The sequence below is a fragment of the Pituophis catenifer genome, unplaced genomic scaffold (genome assembly GCF_029215685.1).
Source record: "Pituophis catenifer annectens isolate HBS135680 unplaced genomic scaffold, rPitCat1.0.hap2 SCAF_2, whole genome shotgun sequence".
Classification (NCBI taxonomy): domain Eukaryota; kingdom Metazoa; phylum Chordata; class Lepidosauria; order Squamata; family Colubridae; genus Pituophis; species Pituophis catenifer.
This window is the reverse complement of record NW_027256882.1, coordinates 30,539,180-30,560,805: the sequence shown is the minus strand read 5'-3', so window position 1 is coordinate 30,560,805 and position 21,626 is coordinate 30,539,180. Positions and strand designations below refer to the sequence as shown.

Here is a 21,626-nt window from a genome sequence, read left to right as displayed (position 1 = left end):
CATAGCTGGCTGGAGAATTGTGGGAGTTGAAGTCCACAAGTCTTAAAGCGGTCAAGTTTGAAGACCTCTGTCCTAGAACTTCCCAACTGCCTTATTCTGTTGTAAGGTACCTTTTGAAAGAGTTAAAACCACAAAGTGTCGTCGCCTAGAGCAGCCCGGAAGCGGGAGCGGCGGCGGCGGCGCGCATTTCCCTTTCCTGTCCGTTCCTCTCCTGCTGGGAGGAAGTGGCAGCCGCCAAAGCCTGTCGGATTGTCTGAAGTCGGGCGCTGGAGGAGGAGGGGGGGAGGGGCGGCCCGTTGGCGGGTCCTCCGCTTGGCAGACGGTGAGTTTCGGCGAGGCGGCGAAACGGGAGGAGACTGGGCGGGACGGGCCTGCAGCGAAGGGGTGGGGGAGCTTCCCCCCCCAAAAAAAATCCAGTGCATTCCAATTCTATAGGATGCAGAGCCCATCCTTCCCAGCCCCGCTAACTGGAGGTGATGGGTTTTGTAGTCCAGCAATCCCCTCCCTTCCCCAATCCTGACAGGGCGCCGGCTGAGGTGGGCGCGTATTGAAAGGAGTGAGGATCGCCCCACACTCCAAAGAAAGAAAGTCCCACCCTAGTGACCCCTTCTTCAAATACTTTGCTGGGAGTGATTCCCTCCCCACCCCCCATTAGTGCTGCAAATGGTTGGGTTTCCACTACAGCAGTAGACCAGGTTAAGAAACCAATCTCGTGTAATTCAGGACTGCTGTTATTGTAACAGCTACATTAGGACAGAACGTCACTGATGCATAGAACAGAATAGGGATAGGGAATGGAATAGCAATATAAATAGCAATAGAATAGGAAGAGCATAGCAATCGAACAGCATAACAATAGCAATAGAGTAGCAATAAAATAGGAATAGAATAGCAATAGATAGAAATAGAAATAGCAATAGAATAGAAATAGCATAGCAATCGAACAGCATAACAATAGCAATAGAATAGCAATCGAGTAGCAATAAAATAGGAATAGAATAGCAATAGATAGAAATAGAAATAGCAATAGAATAGGAATAGCATAGCAATCGAACAGCATAACAATAGCAATAGAATAGCAATAGAGGAGCAATAAAATAGGAATAGAATAGCAATAGATAGATAGCAATATAAATAGCAATAGAATAGGAATAGCATAGCAATAGAACAACATAACAATAGCAATAGAATAGCAATAGAGTAGCAATAAAATAGGAATAGAATAGCAATAGATAGATAGCAATATAAATAGCAATAGAATAGGAATAGACTAGAAATAGCATAGCAGTAGATTTAAAAACAATAGAATAGCATAGCAATAGAGTAGCAATAGCAATAGAAGAGAACAGCAGTATCATAGCAATAGAATAGCAATAGCACTTAGATTTATATACAGCTTCACAGTGCTTTACAGCCCTCTCTAAGCAGTTTACAGAGTTAGCCTATTGCCTTCTACAATCTGGGTCCTCATTTTACCCACCTCGGATGGATGGAAGGCTGTCAACCTTGAGCCTGGTGAGATTTGATCTGTCAAACTGCTGGCAGCCGGTGATCAGCAGAAGCAGCCTGCAGTACTGCACTCTTAACCACTGCGCCACTGCGGCTCTATACAGATAGTCTTCAACTTACGACCACAATTGAACTCAGAATTTATGTTGCTAAGTGAGAAATTTAAGTATAATTTTGCCCCGTTTCACGACTTTTCTTGCCATGTTTGTTAATTGAATTAGGTACCGCAGTTGTTAAATTAGTAGCACCACTGTTAAGTGAAACTGGCTTCTCCATTGACTTTGCTTGACAGAAGGTCGCAAAAGGTGATCACATGACCTCAGGACACTGCGACAGTCGTAAATGCGAATCAGTTGTCAAGCATCCGTATGTAAATCATGTGACCAAGGGGATGCTGCAGTGGTCTTAAGTGTGAAAAATGGTCATAAGTAACTTTTTTCAGTGCCGTTTGTTAACTAAGTGAACTACTGTAAGTCGAGGACTACCGGTAGCATAACAATAGAATAGAATTAGAATAAATTCTTTATTAGAAGAAATGACGATGACGATCCTCTTTGGCTGCTGTGTACTTTAATTTTTATTTTTTTCTTTTGGGACTTTATGATGGGAATCAATTTGCAGATTGTTCACTGCCCAGAGTCCCTTGCTGAGGTGGGAGACATACAAACTGAATGCATGAATAAATAAATTTGTTTTATAGAGACGCTCATCTCACATACGAGACTCTAGGTGGCTTACAGTAAAAAAATAAATAAAAAATAGATAAAATGCAGAATATACCAATAAAAGACATTGCCGCCCGGCCTGCTGTATCTTCGTCTGTTGGTAGGCTGGCCGGTTTTAGCACACTGTCACACGAGCAACATAATAAAAGCAGAAGTGGTTGGGTGACAAGAATAATATGTGAGGTACAAAGGAAATATGTGAGGTACAAAGGAAATATGTGAGGTACAAAGGAAAGGCAAGATAACGTTAAGTTTGCTTGCATAGACCAACATCAAGATTATGCAATGATGCTATTGCCTAAAGCCACTTAGCAGCTGAATAAGGAGAAAGCACTATTTCTTTACAGTTGCTTCTTCCACTTTGCAGAAATACTTCAGGATTTCTGTTGCTCTTTTTTCTCCATTTCTGTGAGTAGGCAGTGGGATACCCCAGGGTTCTGTCTTAGTCCCAGGACTCTTCAACAGCTTCATAAATGGTTTAGATGAAGCAATAGAAGGGTTATTTATCAACTTTGTAGATGATATCAAGCTGGGGGGGAAAGAGCCCAAGATCTAAAAAAAAATCTTGACAGACTTGAACACAGGTGGCAAGAAAAACCAATTGCCCTGATATAGAATAGGAATTACTAGTTCAACAGCAGTAATTGTTAGAGAGATCTAGAAGTCCTAGTGGACAACCACTTAAATATGAGCCAGCAGTGTGTTGCAGCTGCCAAAAAAGCTTAGGCTGCATCAACAGAGATAGTATCAAAATCAGATACAGTAGAACCTCTGGTCATGAACGCTTCTGACCACGACCAAATTGGATTTTTTTGTAAGCGCCAACGTGTGGCCGCTGCATTAATTTTGGTTAGGTTCAGGTCACGACCAAATCGGGTTGTGACCAAAGTTATGGAACGAATTATGGTCGTGACCCCGAGGTGGGTTTCAGCAGATTCTGACCAGTTCTGGAGAACCGGTAGTGGAAATTTTGAGTAGTTCGGAAAACAGGTAGTAAAAATTCTGATTGGCCCCTTCCCCATCTATTCTCTGCCTCCCAAGTCCCAGCTGATCAAGAGAAAATGGGGATTTTGCAGTGTCCTTTCCCTGGAATGGGGAGGGAATGGAGATTTTACAGTATCCTTTCCTGCCATGCCCACCAAGCCACGCCCACCAAGCCACAGCACGCCTACCAAGCCACACCCACAGAATCGGTAGTAAAATTTTTTGAAACCCACCACTGTCGTGACCAGAGGTTCTACTGTAGTAGCCATGGTGGCGCAGTGGTTAAAATGCAGTACTGCAGGCTACTACTGAAGTTTGGCAGTTCAAATCTCAGCCTTTCATCCTTACGAGGTGGGTAAAATAAGGAGCCAGATTGTTGGGGGCAATAGGCTGACTCTGTAAACCGCTTAGAGAGGGCTGTAAAAACACTGTGAAGCGGTATATAAGTCTAAGTGCTATCATGGGAAGTGTTACTCCTGTTTTATACTGTTTTGGTAAAGCCACATTTGGAATACTGCATTCGGTTTTGGTCACCACAGCCAAAAAGATGTTGAGACTCTAGGAACTAGAGTGCAGACAAGAGCAACAAAGATGATTAGGGGATTGGGGGCTAAATCATATGATAGTGTTCTTCGAATGCAGGTAGTCTTTGATTTATGACCACAAATGAGGTCAAAATTTCTGTTGCTAAGCAAGGCAGTTAATTGAATTTTGCTCCATTTTACGACCTTCCTTGCCACAGTTGTTAAGCGAATCACTGCAGTTGATTGAATCTGACTTCCCCATTGACTTTACATGTGAAAAGGTTACAAGATCCCCTGACCTTGGGACACAGCAACGGTCATAAGTATGAACCAGTTGCCAAGCCTCTGAATTTTGATCCCATGATCATGGGGATGCTAACCAGGGGTGGGTTCTAAATTTTTTTACTACCTGTTCTGTGGGCGTGGCTTATTTTGTGGGTGTTGCTTGGAGGTCATGTGACTAGGTGGGCGTGGCTAGCTGGTCAGAGTCATTTCTGGAAGGTCCTCGCACTTACAACCAGTCCTTGCATTTACGACCAGTCCTCGCACTTACGACCCGACTCATTTGTTTGCTTTTAACACTGATCAGCTGTAGGACAGCCCTTTGAAGCCCCGCGGCAAGAGTTGAAACAGTTTTTTCCCCTCTAGTCATCAGCTGGGACTCAGGAGGCAGCAATAGATTGGGGGTGGGACCAAATAAAAGGTAAGAATAACGTGGGGGGGGTGGGAGGGCGGGGGGGAGAACCGGTTCGGTGACGTCATATCGTCACCGCTACCGACTCGGCCGAACTGGACCGAACCGGGAGGAACCCACCACTGATGCTAACAAAGTGGGAAAAATGGTCCTAAGTCACTTTTTTCAGTGTGGTTGTAACTTTGAACAGTCACTAAATGAACTGTTGTAAGTCAAGGACTACCTGTATGTGAGCGGTTATCACAAAGAAGAGGGAGTCAAGCTATTCTCCAAAGCCCCTGAGGGCAAGACGAATACTAATAGATGGAAACTTATCAAAGAGAGAAGTAACCTAGAATTAAGGAGATATTTCCTGTCTGAACAATTAATCAATGGAACAGCTTGCCTTTAGAAGTTGGGGGTGCTCCATCACTGGAGGCTTTTAAGAAGAGATTGGACAACCGTTTTCCTGTAGTGATATATGGTCTCCTGCTTGAACACGTGGTTGGACTAGAAGACCTCCAAGGTCTCTTCCATTCTGTTTTGGCACCCACCCCAGTCATTCTTTCTTATGGGGTTAACCGCCATCTGGCACCCTCTGCTACTCTCCTTCCTGATAACATCTGCTTCCTGCCACAATTTCCTTTTGTTTTATTTATTTATTTATTATATTATATTATATTATATTATATTATATTATATTATATTATATTATATTATATTATATTATATTATATTATATTATATTATATTATATTATATTAATTATATTATATTATATTATATTATATTATATTATATTATATTATATTATATTATATTTCTATACTGCCTTTCTCCCGTAGGACTCAAGGCGGTGTACAGTCAAGAAAAATATAGATACACAAACATTATAAAATTGCTAATTAAAATTATTATTATAATATAGTTTGGCCCAATTAAATAGAACCTAAAATTAGATAACATTTTAAAAACATTCACATGTTCATATGTTTAGCCCCGCCTGTTGGAACATCAGGGTTTTGAGGGCACGGCAGAAAGCACGGAGATCAGGGATATTTCGTATCTCCGGGGGCAGTTCATTCCAAAGGGTTGGAGCCCTCACAGAGAAGGCCCTCCCCCTGGGAGTCGCCAGTCGGCATAATTTGACTGACGGTACCCTGAGTAGTCCCTCCCTGTGAGAACGAACTGGTCGGTGGGAGGCTATTGGTGGCAAAAGACGGTCTCGTAGGTACCCAGGTCCTAAGCCATGGAGCGCTTTAAAGGTGATGACTAACACTTTTTATGCCATCTTTGGGTACGTACTTTTCCTGTCTCCTTTCCACAAGTTGTTTCTGCAGTTGATCTTCATTGTGACTCCCCAGGGTGAGAGAAATAATCCCGGCTGGACTATTGTAATGCTCTCTACATGGGGCTCCCCTTGAAGAGCACTCGGAGGCTCCAGCTGGTCCAGAATGCGGCCGCGCGGGTGGTTATGGGCGCACCTCGTTGTGCCCGCGTGACACCCCTCCTGCGCGAGCTGCACTGGCTCCCAGTGGTCTTCCGGGTGCGATTCAAGGTGTTGGTTACCACCTTTAAAGCGCTTCATGGCACAGGACCCGGGTACCTTCGAGACCGTCTTCTGCCACCAATAGCCTCCCACCGACCAGTCCGTTCCCACAGAGAGGGTCTCCTCAGGGTGCCATCAGCCAAGTTATGTCGGCTGGCGACACCCAGGGGGAGGGCCTTCTCTGTGAGGGCTCCAACCCTGTGGAATGAACTGCCCCCGGAAATACGTAAGATCTCCGACCTCTGGGTGTTCCGCTGCGCACTGAAGACCCTGTTGTTCCGCCAGGCAGGGCTGTCAATATAATAATTTTAAATTGGGGTATTTTAATTTTTGGGGTTTTAAATCGGCCAAATCTATTTAATTATTTTAATTTTTAATTATTGTTGTGTCTTGTGTTTTTAAATTGGCTGTACACCGCCCTGAGTCCTTCGGGAGAAGGGCGGTATAGAAATAAAATTATTATTATTATTATTATTATTTCCTGGGCTACACGGTGAAGATTTTTCCTGACCTCAAGTAAGCATTTGTAGGGTTTTGCTTATCAAGACAGGCCTATATAGTAAAATAGAATAGAATAACAGAATTGGAAGGGACCTTGGAGGTCTTCTAGTCCAACCCCCTGCTCAGGCAGGAAACCATTTCCTGGTTCAATCTCTTCTTAAAAACTTCCTGCATTGGAGCATCCACAATTTATGGAGGCAAGTTGATTAATTGTTCTCATTGTCAGGAAATGTCTTCTTAGTTCTAGGTTGCTTCTCTCCTTGATTAGTTTCCACCCATTGCTTCTTGTCCTGCCCTCAGGTGCTTTGGAGAATAGCTTCACTCCCTCTTGTCTGTGGCAGCCCCTCAAATACTGGAACACTGCTATCATCTCACCCCAGTCCTTCTTTTCACTGAAGTAGACATACCCAATTCCAGCAACCGTTCTTCATATGTTTTAGCCTCCAGTCCCCCTAATCATCTTTGTTGCTCTTCTCTGCACTCTTTCTAGAATTTCAACGTCTTTTTTACGTCGTGGTGACCAAAACTGGATGCCGTATTCCAAGTGTGGCCTTACCCCAAGGCATTATAAAGTGGTATTAACACTTCACGTGATCTTGATTCGATCCCATGATTGAAAGTTGATGGTGAAAAAAAAACAGGTGATCCACGCGACTGACCTGATTTTATGGCTCTGTGGCAGTAGTCGTTAAGTGAATGTTCCAATGGTATTGACACTTCACATGATCTTGGGTCTATCCCTCTGTTAATTCTGTAGCCAACATAGGGTTGAAAAATACTATTTTTAAACCAAACATTAGTTTAAATCAGCATTTTTAAATGTTTAAAGACTTGACAGTCATTTGTCTGGAATAGTATAGAGTTTCCTGCTTGAGCAGGAGACTTTGGTCCTTTCCAACTCTGTTACTCTGTTATATCTTCCTTAAGATCAGTGTTGTGGCCCGTCAGTGGCCTGTGCAGATTGTAACTGATTCCGACAACGAGGAGGCTGGTGTGGTGCTGTGCCAGCAGCCTGTGCAGCTGGCGCTCGAGTTCGGACAGTGAGGAGAAGATGTGGTGCCAGAGGCAGGGATTCAGCCAGGGCCTTCAGAACCTCTAGAAGCTCCTTTAAGTGAAGAGGACAATGAGGAGGAGCCTCTTCTCGATGCACCGGTGCGCAGAGCTGCCAAAAGGCAGGAGTGGCTCCTCAGGAGGAGGTATCCTCGAGAGTAAGGCTTGGGGCTAATTGGCCACTCCCTTAGCCTATTTAAGGAGGAACACCGATTGCAGCAAGCTGTAGGGAACAACTTTAGTTCACTCTCCTTCGCATCTGGATTCTCTGCAAAATTTGCTTCTGGGCTTTCTGCCAACCCTAGTAAGACTGTGATTACCTTATCTTAAAATGCTTGTAGGCTGTTAAGGAAGTTTATTAACAGCCTTTGGTTGAAAAATACTGAGTTATTTGAGTAAAATAAGCTTTGTATAGATTTTGTGTGTGCTGCATTCTTTAGGGTCCGTAGCTGGGGCAGAACAATCAGGGAGCAGTAGCATGGGGCAAACATGCTAAAAGTTGCATCTGCTTTAACTGGTTCCTGCTAAACATTTCACCCTTCAAGAGTCCAGATAGTGCAAACAATCCTCATGTCTATCTTTTTCCGAAATGGTAGGATGGAAGCAGCTGAAATAAATCCTGCAGTAATAAAAGCCTTTTCTTCAATGTTTTATGTCTCTCAGGTTTTTAGGGAGCCAGAAATCTCCACGGGCCGCTGCTACTTCTCATGATGATCATGATATCCTGCTTGGGAACGATGCCATCTGTTTTGACCCAGCCATCGATGCCCTGGCTGCTTCTGTTGTAAGGCGAGGGGCAAGGCCAAAAGGCAACCCTCGAGTTCAGGGTCCGACTGCTTTTCCTGCTTTGAGAGGGCGGAGGGGGTGGGTGAGCCTGAGCTGCTCTCCCTCCCCTCCCTTCCAGAAGGAACCCATAGGCAAAATCTTCTCAGTGCCCTGCAGTTCTCACTGCACTCCCCGCTGGCCACTGGGCAGGGCCAGCCATCCTTCCTGCCAGGGCCCCAGGGCCTCACCTCGCTCATCCCGAGGTGAGACGCCGGCCTCCCTTGCGGGGGACAAAATGGCATCGGGGAGAGGAGAAACAGCTGCCCTTCACCTCCAGCTGCAGGGGGCTGCCGAGCCGAGCCCGCGGCCGGCCATGAAGATGGAGGACACGGCTGTGCAAGAGATGGGGCGGGGCGGAGTCTCGCGCTTCCTTCAGATCGGGTCCACGCGGGAGTTCTTATCCGGAGAGGCTTCGCGCCACGTCAAACAGGAGCCGGATGAACTTCTCCCGCCCCATCAATGGGCTTCCCCGAGGCAGGAGTTTTCTCCATCAGGGTGGAGAAACTCGGCTCTACCCAAACCCCTAACGTGGGACAATAGCTCTTTCCAGGCCCCATACGAGGCTCCGGCCAACCCGAGCCCGTGGCCCTCGGGAGGATGGGGAGGACAGACTCTGGCCAGCCTGAGCAGGGGGACTCAAACGGTCTATAGCAGCCAGGAGCACCGAGAACGGAGGACCTACCGGGGCCTCAAGGAAGAGCCTCCGAACGAAGGGACGGTCGGCGTAGAGATCCGGCGCCAGCGTTTCCGGCGGCATCGCTACCAAGTGGCTGAGGGCCCCCGCGAAGCCTGCAGGCAGCTGCAGGAGCTTTGCCACGAGTGGCTCCAGCCAGAGAGACGCACCAAGGAGCAGATCCTGGAGTTGCTAATCCTGGAGCAATTCTTGACCATCCTCCCCCAGGAGATGCAGAGCTGGGTCCGGGAACGGGGGCCGGAGACCTGCAGCCAAGCAGTGGCTTTTTCGGAAGAGTTCCTGGTGCAGCAGAGAGAGACCCAAAGGAAAGAGACACAGGTAACCAACATGGGCATATTGTTCACCTGCTCATTAACCATCATTGTTCCTTCGGTAGATCACAGGGTGATGTAAAACAGAGCCCCCCCCCATCCTTTTGGGCACCAGGGACCGCTTCCGTGGAGATAGGTTTTTCCATGGATCGGTGGGGCCCTGGTTTAATATGCTGCCTGCATCCCATGGATGGGGCTTTGCTTGTTTGTGAGGCCCAGTTTCTGGCATGCCGTGGCCCGGTGCTGATCCGCAGACCGGGTGATTGGGAGCCCCTGATGTAAAATATCAAAACCACAACAAGCAGTGAAACTCTGAACAGGGGATGCCAGGAGTAAAATAGATATAGTTATTAACCGTTAGCAGGTAGTTCTTGATTTATGACCGGTTGCTCGGCAACCATTGAAACGTACGACAGATACCACAAAAGGTACAGCCCGATTCTGGATGTACCAATGGCCACACCCCCCAACACATGACTGCATTTTGGGCCTTTTGGCAACTGGCCTCCCTTATGGCTATTTGCAGCGTCCACAATTTATGATGGCGTTTGCTTCTGTTTTTCAGCAAAATGCCCCATAGCGATCAATGGGTTTGCATAACGATCCTGGTTAATAACCACAGAGTCACTTAAGAACCACCACAAAAAGAAGTCGTAAATGGCAGGCACCATTACGGTTGTAAATCGAGGACTTGCCTGTATCTTAAAGCAGGATTAAATTTAATTTGTGGAAGTGAAGAGGATTGAAGAGAGTTGGTGTATATTTTATTTAGTTATTATACCAAGCATCTAGGAATGTAGCAACGATTAAAAAGCCTGGAGACTTAAAACATAGGAAGAACAGTTACAGGATTTGGATTTGACTAGTCTAGAGAAAAGAAGAACTAGGGGGACATGAAGCAGAATTTCAGTATTTGAGGGGCTGCCACAACGAAGCGGGAGTCAAGCTGTTCTTCAAAGCACCTGAAGGCAGGACAAGGAACAACGGATGGAAACTAATCAAGGAGAGAAGCACGCGTGCCATAGGTTCGCCATCACGGGTATAGGCTCTCTTGCTTGAGCAGGGAGTTGGACTATTTTTATTTATTTATTTATTTATTTAAATTTTTATACCGCCCTTCTCCCAAAGGACTCAGGGCGGTGTACAGACATACTAAAACAACATATACCCATAAAATTTAAAAACAGTTTAAAATATATTAAAAATTTAGCCCTTATATTAAAAGCTACAAACACCCAATTAAAATTCATTTTCTAAGCCAGCCCAGCCTGTTGAAACAATAGAGTCTTAAGGGCACGGCGAAAGGTACATAGGTCGGGGATCATGCGAATCTCCGGGGGCAGCTCATTCCAGAGGGCAGGTACCCCCACAGAGAAGGCTCTCCCCCTGGGGGTCGCCAGTCGACATTGTTTGACCGACGGCACCCTGAGGAGTCCCTCTCTGTGGGAGCGTATTGGCTGGTGGGAGGCTATCGGTGGCAGAAGGTGATCTCGAACATAGGACTAGAAGACCTCCAAGATCTCTTCCAGCTCTATTCTGATTGATTCTGTTTTCCAAAGCATCAGAAGGCAAGACAAGCAACGGAGGGAAACTAATCATGGAAAGAAACATTCTAGAACCAGGGAGAAACTCCTTAACAGTGAGGACAATCAACCAGTGGAACAGTTTTGCCTTCTGAAGTTGTGGGTGCTTCATCACTGGAGGTGTTTAAGAAGAGACTGGACAGACACTTGTCTGAATTGGCATAGGGTCTCCTGTTTGAACGGGGCTGGACTAGAAGACCTCCAAGGTCCCTTCCAGCTCTATTCTGATTGATTGATACAAAATCCAGATCCCTCAGAGCATTTCCCCAAGATAGAAACAAGCCGGAATTAACCTCCTTGTTGCCATTTTCAGGTGATGTGGTCCTTCGAGGAGTTGATGTTGAACCCTACCCGGCCACTATCTGTCCAGTATCCTGCCATGACACAGCAGGTCCCTTACCCCACGGTGGCACTGCCCATGCAGTACCCACCCTTGGCACCACAGTCCCAGTACCCTGCCATCGGACAGCCGGCCCCCCATCCCATTGTGGCGGAGCGAATGCCAGCAGATGCTCGGCAGAGGATGATCGGCAGGAAGTCCGTGGCAGATGATGGCGCCACCCTCCGCCCTTACGGTAAGCTGATCTTCCAGCGGAGCCAGAGCTCCCTCTACTGGTGGGGCACCACTTCCCAATAACTTCCCTCAGCTGATCTCTGTGCCGGCTGAGAGTCATGGGGTTGGATCTCCCATCTTTCCAAAGGACAGCAAGAGTGGCTAAAACAGGAAAATTAACCTTTTTGGGGTCTTTGAATAGATCCATTTCTCAATCAGTCTTTGAAAATTAGCTTTTTTAAGAAGTGGTTTTCTATCTTGGCTTCAAAGGGAAGAAACCACTGCAGGTAGCCCTCGACTTACAACAGTTCCGTTTAGTGACGGTTCAAAGACCCTGAAAAAAATGACTTACAACTGGTTTTCACACTTACGACGGTTGTAGCATCCCCATGGTCACGTGATCAAAATTCAGACCCTTGGCAACTGACTCATATTTATGACGGTTGCAGTGTCCCGGGATCACATGATCTCCTTTCGCGACCTTCTGACAAGCAGGAGTCAGTGGGGAAGCCAGATTCATTTAACAACCGTTTGACTTAATTTAACGACTGCAACGATTCGCTTAACCACCGAGGCAAGTAAAGTCGTAAAAGGGGACCGACTCACTTAACAAATGTTTCACTCAGCAACAGAAGTTTTGGGCTCCACTGCGGTCGTTAAGTCGAGGACTACCTGTACGTCCATATTCAGTATGAAAACACCCCTACAAAGATTACCATTTGCTTTCTCAGAGAAGTGATTCTTGCCATTTTCTCATATCCTCAGCTTGAAATCGTGCAAAATCTTACGCAGGAATCCCATTTTCTCATTTTTGTTGCTTAACAGCCTACTCGTGAAGATTCACAGAATCTTTTTTCCCTTTTTAAAACGTAAATTTTAATTCATTTTTAATTTATTGGGGTGTTTTAAATCTGTCTTCGGCCAAATTGTTTAATTCAATTTTATTCAGTTTTAAATTTTGTATTTATGTTTTTTATCCTGTGGCTGTTCACCGCCCTGAGTCCTTTGGGAGTAGGGCGGTATACAAATCAAATAAAACTAAACTAAACTTCCACATCTTTGACCATGTTAAAATAATCAACGCTCAAGTGAGATCTCTCTCCAATGTGCCACACTTTTTTCTGTGTTTCAAGGAAGCTTCTCCCTCCCTCCCTCCCTGTTGGCTAAACCTACAGTAGTGGCCAAAATTGTGGAAACCTTTTGGGGAAAAGTGTATTTTCTAAAACCAGCTAATAACACCACTTTTTGGGGGGAGTTGTTGTTGTTAGCTGCGAAGTCATGTCCCACCCATCGCGACCCCACAGACAACGTGCCTCCAGGCGTTCCTGTCCTCTACTATCCTCTGGAGTCCATTTAAGCTCACGCCAACTGCTTCAGTGACTCCATCCGGCCACCTCGTTCTCTGTCGTCCCCTTCTTCTTTTGCCCTCAATCTTTCCCAGCATTAGGCTCTTCTCCAGTGATTTTTTTGGAAATAGTACCATAAAATTATATATCAATGGAAAGAGAATTTAATCAAGAATTTAATGCCGTAACTTTTATGAGGGATTTGCTGTTAGAATAGCAGTTACAGTATAAAGAAGAAAAGTGAAACGTAGAAAAAACAAGATATACAAAAATTATCACCATAGAAAAAAACGAGATACACAAAAATGATCACGTCAGTTAATATTTAGTTGGGTAACCTTTAGCATGAACGACGGCCTTACAATGTCTTCCCATGGAGTGAACCAAGTCTTTTAGTTCAGCAGCTGTTATAATGTGAAACCAAGATTTCATGTTTGCTTCTATTAACTGGGTTTTATTGCTAGGTCGATTCTGACTAACGAAGTTTCTTTAGTTGGCTCCATAGATTTTCAGTTGGGTTAAGTTAAGGTCTGGGCTATTCCTAGGCCATTCCAGCAGTGGAATATAATTATCTTGAAACTCAAAAAAAAAATAAAAATAAAAAGTGGTGTTATTAGCCATCAAACCTCAAAAATACACTTTTCCCAAAAGGTTTCCACAATTTTGGCCAGTATTGTAAAACAACATGTCCCATGCCTGTGGTGGCCCGAGCACTCTGCCAGTGAAAACCTTTTTCGCTGGCAGAGGCACTGTGGGCCGGTCCTTCGCTGTTTCCAGGGCGGCTCCGTGGGCCTTGAGTTTGACACTCCTGGTCTATGGAGATTTTTAGTCATCCCAGGTCATGGTTGTCCCAAAGGTGCTTTTTTTCCCTTTTTCAAGAGACCACTGGACTTTCTGGTTTTTCTTTGAAGACCTTTCGCTTCTCATCTTCAGAGCTGAAGAAGCTTCTTGGATGAGAAGCGAAACGTCTTCAGAGAAAAAGTTGCCTCTTGGGGAAAAAAAGCACTTTGGAGATATTGATACTAGAAGTTTTGGAGCTCCTGGGAAGGTAGACCACCACCATGGCAGCCGTCTTCCAAGGTGTCCTAGTATTCGGCTTTTGAACTAGACAAGCCAACATTGCAATTTTTTAAATATTTATTTATTTATTTATTTATTTATTTATTTATTTATTTATTTATTTATTTATTTATTTATTTATTTATTTATTTATTTATTTATTTATTTATTTATTTATTTATTGGTTCGATTTATATGCCGCCCTTTTCTGGAGACTCAGGGCGGCTTACAATGCGTTAAGCAATAGCCTTCATACTTTTGTATATACCTGCTTAGTAGGGCTTTTGGCCCCCCCCAAGCGGTGTTCTTTTTTTATACAAAGTCAGCTTATTGCCCCCACAGACCGGGTCCTCCTTTTAGGGTGGGGGTTAAGAGAGGAACAATTTCCACGGCTGTAAATCTCAAGTCTCCAGCAAAAATCTAATTGTTTTCCTCCCCGCTCGCCTTCTGCATCTTCCCTCTTTCCCTCCCTCCCCCATCCCAAACCCCATCCTTCCCCCTCAGGGCCCATCCAGGAGTTCCGGAGGCCCCTCACCAATGCCGAACGGATGAGGAACCGGAGGATGAGGAACCGGAAGCAGCGCTTGGAGACCAGCATGCAGCTGGTGGAGTCGGCCTCCCGGGCCCCCTCCATGCTGTTGGATGCCATGCGGGGCCTGCACTGTCACGATCTGAAGGCCTTTGACAGGGCCAGGCAGGAGGAAAGGCAGCACCGCAAACAGGAACGGCGGCAGGATCGAGCCACGGCGCAGCTGATGGTCGACGCCATTAAACGCTCCCACAGCGACCTGGGGGAGTTCCTGGGAAGGCAGACCTCCGCCATGGCTGCCATCGCGGAGGTCTTTACGGGTCAGAAGTCACCCGCCCAGAGCACCCACACCAACTACAGCTCTTACTCAGGGTACGGCAACCCGCCCTGGGGTCCTCCAGAGCCTGGAGCTCCAGTACCATCCGGCCATGTCCCTGGCATGCCTTCCGAGCCGGTAACCGGTCCAGTTATTCCCTGCCCGGTGGCTCCGGTGGCTCTGCCTGGTGGCAGCGGTGACCCAGTCCTGGAGCCGTCTCCCACTGATGGACCAAGCGAGGCTGCTGCACCCGACTCCCCAAAACCTTCCACCTCTGATGCCACTTCCCGTGGTCTTGATGGCAGGCCCAGCAGGGGCACCAAAAGGAAGACGTGGGACTGAGGACTCATAACTCGCTCTTTAAAAAAAAGTAGGTTTTTTTAAGGCCCATTTCATTTCCAGTTGCCACCCTGGCAAACCCCACTATGTCTCCCTGTCCGTAGTGTGTTAGGAGGACAGCCCATCTTATCTATGCAAGGAAGCATAAGGCAAAGCTTCAGGCCCATAGGAAGGATTGCTGTGGGCTTCCGAGTCCATGGGATTACGGATTATAAAAGAGAGAAAGCAGCAGATAGCTTGATCTGTTGCAGGTGGATTAGGAGTGCAGCTTTGGGGCAAGTGGCATCTGCCCATCTGCAAAATAGGAATAACCAACCCGCGTTTACATAGTCACTTAAAAAGAAGATACTATAAAGGTCAATTTACTTCTCCGGTAATTAAAAGGAGGCGGTGAAAATTGTAAGCTCTTCAAATGACCACAAGAGGCTCTATTCGTCTTTCCATTTCTCAGTTACAATTTATTTATTGTATTTATTGTATACACGTATATATATACACACACACATATATTGCCTAATAATAGTGAAAAACCAAGTTGGTTCCAACAATCAAAACACAGGCTTGCAAAGTTAAAATAGCGATGTGGGTGGTGGTGGTGGAATAAAGTTTTTACCGAGCTGCTGCTTCAAATAAGATTCCTTTTATACCCATTTTGCAGATGGGAGGGCAGGGACTGAGGCTGAGGCTTTGAGGTGTGCCAAATGTTTTCGCATCTGGATCTTAGAAAGGTCTCATCCCGACCTCAAAAGTGGTGGCTCTGACTTCATGAGCAGATCCTTGTAAACCTCTGGAATAATCTCCCACGTTTCTGGGAGATCATAAGTCAAGCTGGATTTCTGAAAACATTTAACCTTTCTCTCCCAAGTCTCAGTTGGGTTGGGCTGTTTGTTTTTCCAGATTCTACCTTTTTTTTTTAATGCACCGTTGTTTGATTCTACAGTGGTAAAGGGCATCTTGAAATAAATGGCTGTTTTTGTTAGGATAGCTTTATATTTTCTAATGTAAAGAGTTCCCAGCCTTGTTTTTACCCTGCTTTTGCTGAGAAATTAGGGTTTTTCCTCCACTTCAAATCCAGTAAACTGAACATTAACCATCTTGTTGCCTTGATTCCGGATGTAGTATTTTTAGACCTCCTGTTGAAACAGAAGGCAAAAGAACCATGGCTTCCCTTGTCCATTTCTTGTTTGTCTGTTCATTTTTTTAAAAAAAACTCACTTTGTCCCCAATGTGCTGGGTAGAAAGCAATGGCGGGTTGCCCCCGGTTCGCACCAGTTCTATAGAACCGGTAGTAAAACTGGTGGGAGGCTCTGCCCACCAACCCCGATGTCACCAAAACGCTTCTGCACATGCACAGAAGCTTCTGCGCATGTGCAGGGAAGTGTGTACGCAGCCCCGCTGTGAACCGGTAGTAAAGGTAAGGAGCCTTGGTAGTACAGTGGTCTAAAGCACCCTGTTATTAAGACCAGCTGCCTGCAATTACTACAGGTTCGAATCTCGCCAGGCTCAAAGTTGACTCAGCCTTCCATCCTTTCTAAGGTAGGTGAAATGAGGACCCAGATTGTGGGGGCAATAAGCTGATTTTGTATAAATATACAAAAGGATGAAGGCTATTGCTTAGCGCATTGTAAGCCGCCCTGAGTCTCCGGAGAAGGGTGGCATATAAATAAAAAAAATTAAAAAATTAAAAATTAATTAATTAGAACCCACCCCTGGTAGAAAGGCTTAAAATGGAACTGGAGATTATGACAAGGCCAGAGGTGGTATTCAGCCGGTTTGGGCAAACCGGTAGTAGCGACCTGCGGGCTCAATCCTGTCCTATATCGCTGTGTTTTTGACGCCGTACGCATGTGCGGATGGCACGCGTGAGCAAATTGCCGTGTTGTTTGGCGCCACATGCATGCAGTCACATTTCCGGTGCTGGGTGAACCGGTTGGAACAGTATGTGAAGCCACCTCTGGACAAGGTCCATAATTTTCTGATCTAAAATCAGAGGTGGGCTTGACATACTGTTCCAACCAGTTCGCCTAGCACCGAAAATGTGAGCACGTGTGCGCCATCCACGCATGGACGCGGCGTTACAAAACACAGCAATTCGCTCACAGGCGCTGCTCGCACATGTGTGCAGCGTCCAAAGTGCTGCACCAAGGAGCCTTGGTGGTGCAGCGGGCTAAAGTGCTGTTAAATAGCACCAGCTGCCTGCAATTACTGCGAGTTCAAATCTCACCAGGCTCAAGGTTGACAGCCTTCCATCCTGAGGTAAAATGAGGACCCGGATTGTGGGGGCAATAAGCTGACTTTGTATAAAAAAGAACACCGCTTTGGGGACTACTAAGCAGGTATATACAAAAGTATTAAGGCTATTGCTTAATGCATTGTAAGCTGCCCTGAGTCTCCGGAGAAGGGCGGCATATAAATCGAACCAATAAATAAATAATAATTAAAAAAAACTCAGCGACATAGGATGGGATTGCCCACCCGCAGGGTCGAACCGGCTGTATACCACCGAACTGGCTGAATACTACCTCTGTCTAAAATGACTTTTGGCGTTGCAGGTAAAGTCCTGCTTAACACAGGAAGCGATTAAGTTGGGGAATGAACAGCTGGACTGGATCAAGGAGCCCAAATCACAATTCCAGCTGCATCTGAGGGTTGTGTCCAAATTCCTGCTCTTTAGTGAGCCATCTGTAACATGGCTGGGGTGCCCATGTTCATATGTGCAAATAAATAAAATTAGATGTCTGAGGCTGCCCCTTTGCCTCTGTAGCATGGTCATCCCCTTGAGGCACCCAAACGCCAACATTTGCCCTCCCACCCAAGAGAAATGCGGGCTGCCTATTTCCATTGGTGGCAGAGGGAGGAAGTTGGATTCTAGTGGCTCGGGCAGGTTGAACTGCCTAAACTTGCATTCACATTTTCCAAGATAGCAAATGGCTCATTTTAGCCTTTTAAGTGGAATAGGGGGGGTTACGGGGTTCCATGGAGAACGCTAGCATTTGAAGAAAAGGATGTTTGGCCAAGGAAACCCCCCTGGAATGGTACATTCCTGAATTAGGCACTCTTTTTTGCAGAGGTATCCAACCTTGCAACTTTAAGACTTGTGGACTTCAACTCCCAGAATGCCCCAGCCAGCCATGGGAATCCTGGGAGTTAGAAGTCCACAAGTCTTAAAGTTGCCAAGCTTGGGCACCCCTGTTCTATTGCTTTAAATCAATTGGGAATTCCCAAAATTTGGACCGAAAAACTGCAGAACCGCTCAGCCTAGAAGAGACGGACCAACGGAGGGAAACTAATCGCGGAGAGAAACATTCTAGAACCAGGGAGAAACTTCTTAACAGTGAGGACAATCAACCAGTGGAACAGCTTTGCCTTCTGAAGTTGTGGGCGCTTCATCACTGGAGATGTTTAAGAAGAGACTGGACAGACACTTGTCTGAATTGGCATAGGGCCGTGATGGCGAACCTATGGCACGCGTGCCACAGGTGGCACGCGGAGCCATATCAGTGGGCACGTGAGCTCAGTTCGCCAGCTGATTTTCAGGCCTTCTGGGCCCACCGGAAGTAGGGAAAATGCTGTTTCCTGCCTCCGGAGGGCCTGAGGGGTGTGGGGAAGGCCCGTTTTTCTCTCTCCCCAGGCTCCAGAGCCTTTCTAGGAGCCTGGGAAGGGTGAAAACGGCCTTCCCCACACCCCTGGAGGCCCTCCGGAAACGGTCCATTTGCCGGAAGTTGGCAAACGGGCCTTTTCTGGCCTCCAGGGGTGTGGGGAATGCCATTTTCGCCCTCCCCAGGCTCTTAGAAAGGCTCTGGAGCCTGGGAAGGGCGAAAAACAGGCCTACTGAGCCCACCGTGCCATCATGTGCCAAAAGCAGGGGGAGCCCTGCGTGCATGCGCAGGGGGCGGGGCGCATAGAATTATGGGTGTGGGCAGTTGAACGCACGACACCCCCCCGCTCCCCCACTTTTGGCACGCGATGGCAAAAAGGTTAGCCATCACTGGCATAGGGTCTCCTGCATGAGCAGGAGGCTGGTCTAGAAGACCTCCAAGGTCCCTTCCAGCTGTATTCTGATTGATTGATTGAGGTTTGCATCTCTCCACAACCAGGGCTAGAAATGGAGGGAGAGGCCTTGCTTCCAAAAGGCCTGGCATCTATTGGAAGTGCCAGGGAAGTTCTCTTCCTTATTCTCTCTGCAAGGAGAGGGAACTGCAGCGTCTGCACCCCAAACTCCTTGGTGCCAATTGGTCTTCAACAAAGCAAATGGATGGGAGAAAAGAACCCCTCATTTTTTTTGTCTATTCCCCGCCCTCCTCAAAAAATCTGGAACAGATAGTACCTTTAATAATTCCACTGTGGTAAAATATCGGCTAGCAATTATTTTTTTTAAAGACTTGCATCCTTTAAAAACAGGGCAGAACAGAGACGTGCAATGAACAGCAAGCAAAATAACAATAGTTGGAAGGGATCTTGGAGGTCTTCTAGTCCAACCCCCTACTCAAGCAGGAGACCGTTATACCAGGGGTCAGCAACCTATGGCTCTGGAGCCACATGTGGCTCTTTCACCCCTCTGCTGCGGTTCCATCACTCAAAATATGTGTCACAACTGCCAGTGTGTGACACCCGCCGGCACGTGATTTATTGAGCTTTTCAACCCCCGGTAGGCCAACCATGGATAAATCCAAGAAAAGAAAAATTTCAGAAGAAAACAGAACATTTAATTCAACTACATATACTAGTTTTGTGGCTGCTCAATAAATAGGCAGGCATGGGAAGGGTTTTGTGGCTCCCGGTGTTTTCTTTTCTGTGGGAAACGGGTCCAAATGGTTCTTTTGAGTGTTTAAGGTTGCCCTATACCATTTCAGACAAGCGACTGTCCTGTCTCTTCTTAAAAGCTCCAGTAATGGAGCATCCACAATCTGGAGACGAGCTGTTCCACTGAGTTGGTTCTAGGTTGCTTCTCTCCTTGATTAGTTTCCATCCATTGCTTCTTTGTCCTGCCTTTGGAGAATAGATTTGGTGACCTAAACCGGATGCAGTTTTCCAGGTCTTACTAAGCAAGATGAGTTGGAGGGCGGAGGGACATTTTTTGGCTGCAGCTCAGTCCTAGCAAGCTGCTGAGTTTAATATCTGGGAGATTACCGCCCCCATCCCCACCCCTGGCATGTTTGTTGGGATGTGACCTGCTTGCTTCCATCCAATACACGGCAATCCCCATGTAAAAAGCTGATATGGTAGTAACAACACCCTTCGCCCTGCCTTCTCCCCGACATCGGTGCTTTCTATGCATAGGAACAAGTGTGTTTTGTCCTGTCAGTCCCTATCTGCAGCCTGAGCTGGTTTAGGCCTCACAGGCCTGGTTTTCTTGCCACCCCAAGGTGTGTCCCTCCGGAAGGGTCCTAGATGAGACCCTGGCTGTCTAGCAGGGAATTGGCGCATGCTGATGACGTATAGTAGTGGCTAAAATTGTGGAAACCATTTGGGAAAAGTGTATTTTTGAGGTTTGATGGCTAATAACACCATTTGTTTTTTTGGAGTTTTAAGATAATCATATTCCACTGCTGGAATAGCCTGGGAATAGCCCAGACCTTAACCCAATTGAAAATCTATGGAGCCGACTAAAGAAACTTGTTAGTCAGAAGCGACCCAGCAACAAAACCCGGTTAACAGAAGCAATCATTCAATCTTGGTTTCACATTATAACAGCTGCAGAACTAAAAGACTTGATTCACTTCTTGGGAAGACATTGTAAGGCCGTAATTCATGCTAAAGGTTACCCAACTATTAACTGACATGGTGATAATTTTTGTATATCTCATTTTTTTTTTACGTGTTTCACTTTTCTTCTTTATACCGTAACTGCTATTCTAATAGCAAATCCTTCATAAAAAATATTGCATTACATTCTTGGTTAAATTACCTTTCCATTGATATATAATATTATGGTACTACTCAAAAAAAAAAAATTAGTGTTATTAGCTAGTTTTAGAAAATACACTTTTCCCAAAAGATTTCCACAATTTTGGCCACTACTGAATGTGAATTATTTTCCCGGAATCCTCTGCAGAGGGTCATTTCCCCAAATCTCATCCCTTCTGTAAGAGACACTCAGAAGCTGACTGGCTGGGGAATTCTGGGAGTTGCAGTTCACGCGTCTTAAACTTGCTGAGATTGAAAAACAGCTTCTGAGTGTCGCAGACTTTTCTCCATGGAAATAGTTCTCTCAGAGGCAAAAAGTTTGAAAGCCAGGATCCTCGGGCCAAAAACATCCTTTCACACCTCCGAGTAGTCTAAGGAAAAGGAGCTTCTTAGGTGCCATCATCTCTTTAGCAAGATCCATCCAAAAGAACATGGTTTACCTGATCTTATTATTTTTCTCCTTCACCCAGACCAACCCTGTATCTTTACAATATGGAAGGTTGTTTTAACAGGGTTTTTTTTTCCCAATGCAGGATCTCTCTTGGATTATTATTTTTTTTTCCTCTTTTAAATTTTGAAAATATCCAATAAAAGTTTGTAAATTTGGGGGCTGTAGTCTTGCTGTCTTCTGTATTATTTGTGCTATTTC

The 21,626-nt window shown here is 46.0% G+C and overlaps 1 protein-coding gene across 2 annotated transcripts; it reads left to right on the top strand.

The window, feature by feature from the left end:
• The first annotated feature begins 247 nt into the window (after positions 1–247).
• Positions 248–16,080, top strand: LOC139312002 (zinc finger protein with KRAB and SCAN domains 1-like). Of its 2 annotated transcripts, XM_070936518.1 has the most exons (5): positions 254–322; positions 6,956–7,106; positions 8,179–9,352; positions 11,242–11,503; positions 14,391–16,080. In XM_070936518.1, exons 3-5 carry the CDS (start codon positions 8,576–8,578, stop codon positions 15,071–15,073), a joined length of 1,722 nt encoding a protein of 573 aa, XP_070792619.1. In that variant the 5' UTR covers positions 254–322; positions 6,956–7,106; positions 8,179–8,575; the 3' UTR covers positions 15,074–16,080. The 2 variants fall into 2 exon arrangements, with proteins under 2 accessions (XP_070792620.1, XP_070792619.1); XM_070936519.1 differs by lacking the exon at positions 6,956–7,106 and having other exon boundaries at positions 248–322.
• Positions 16,081–21,626: the final 5,546 nt, after the last annotated feature.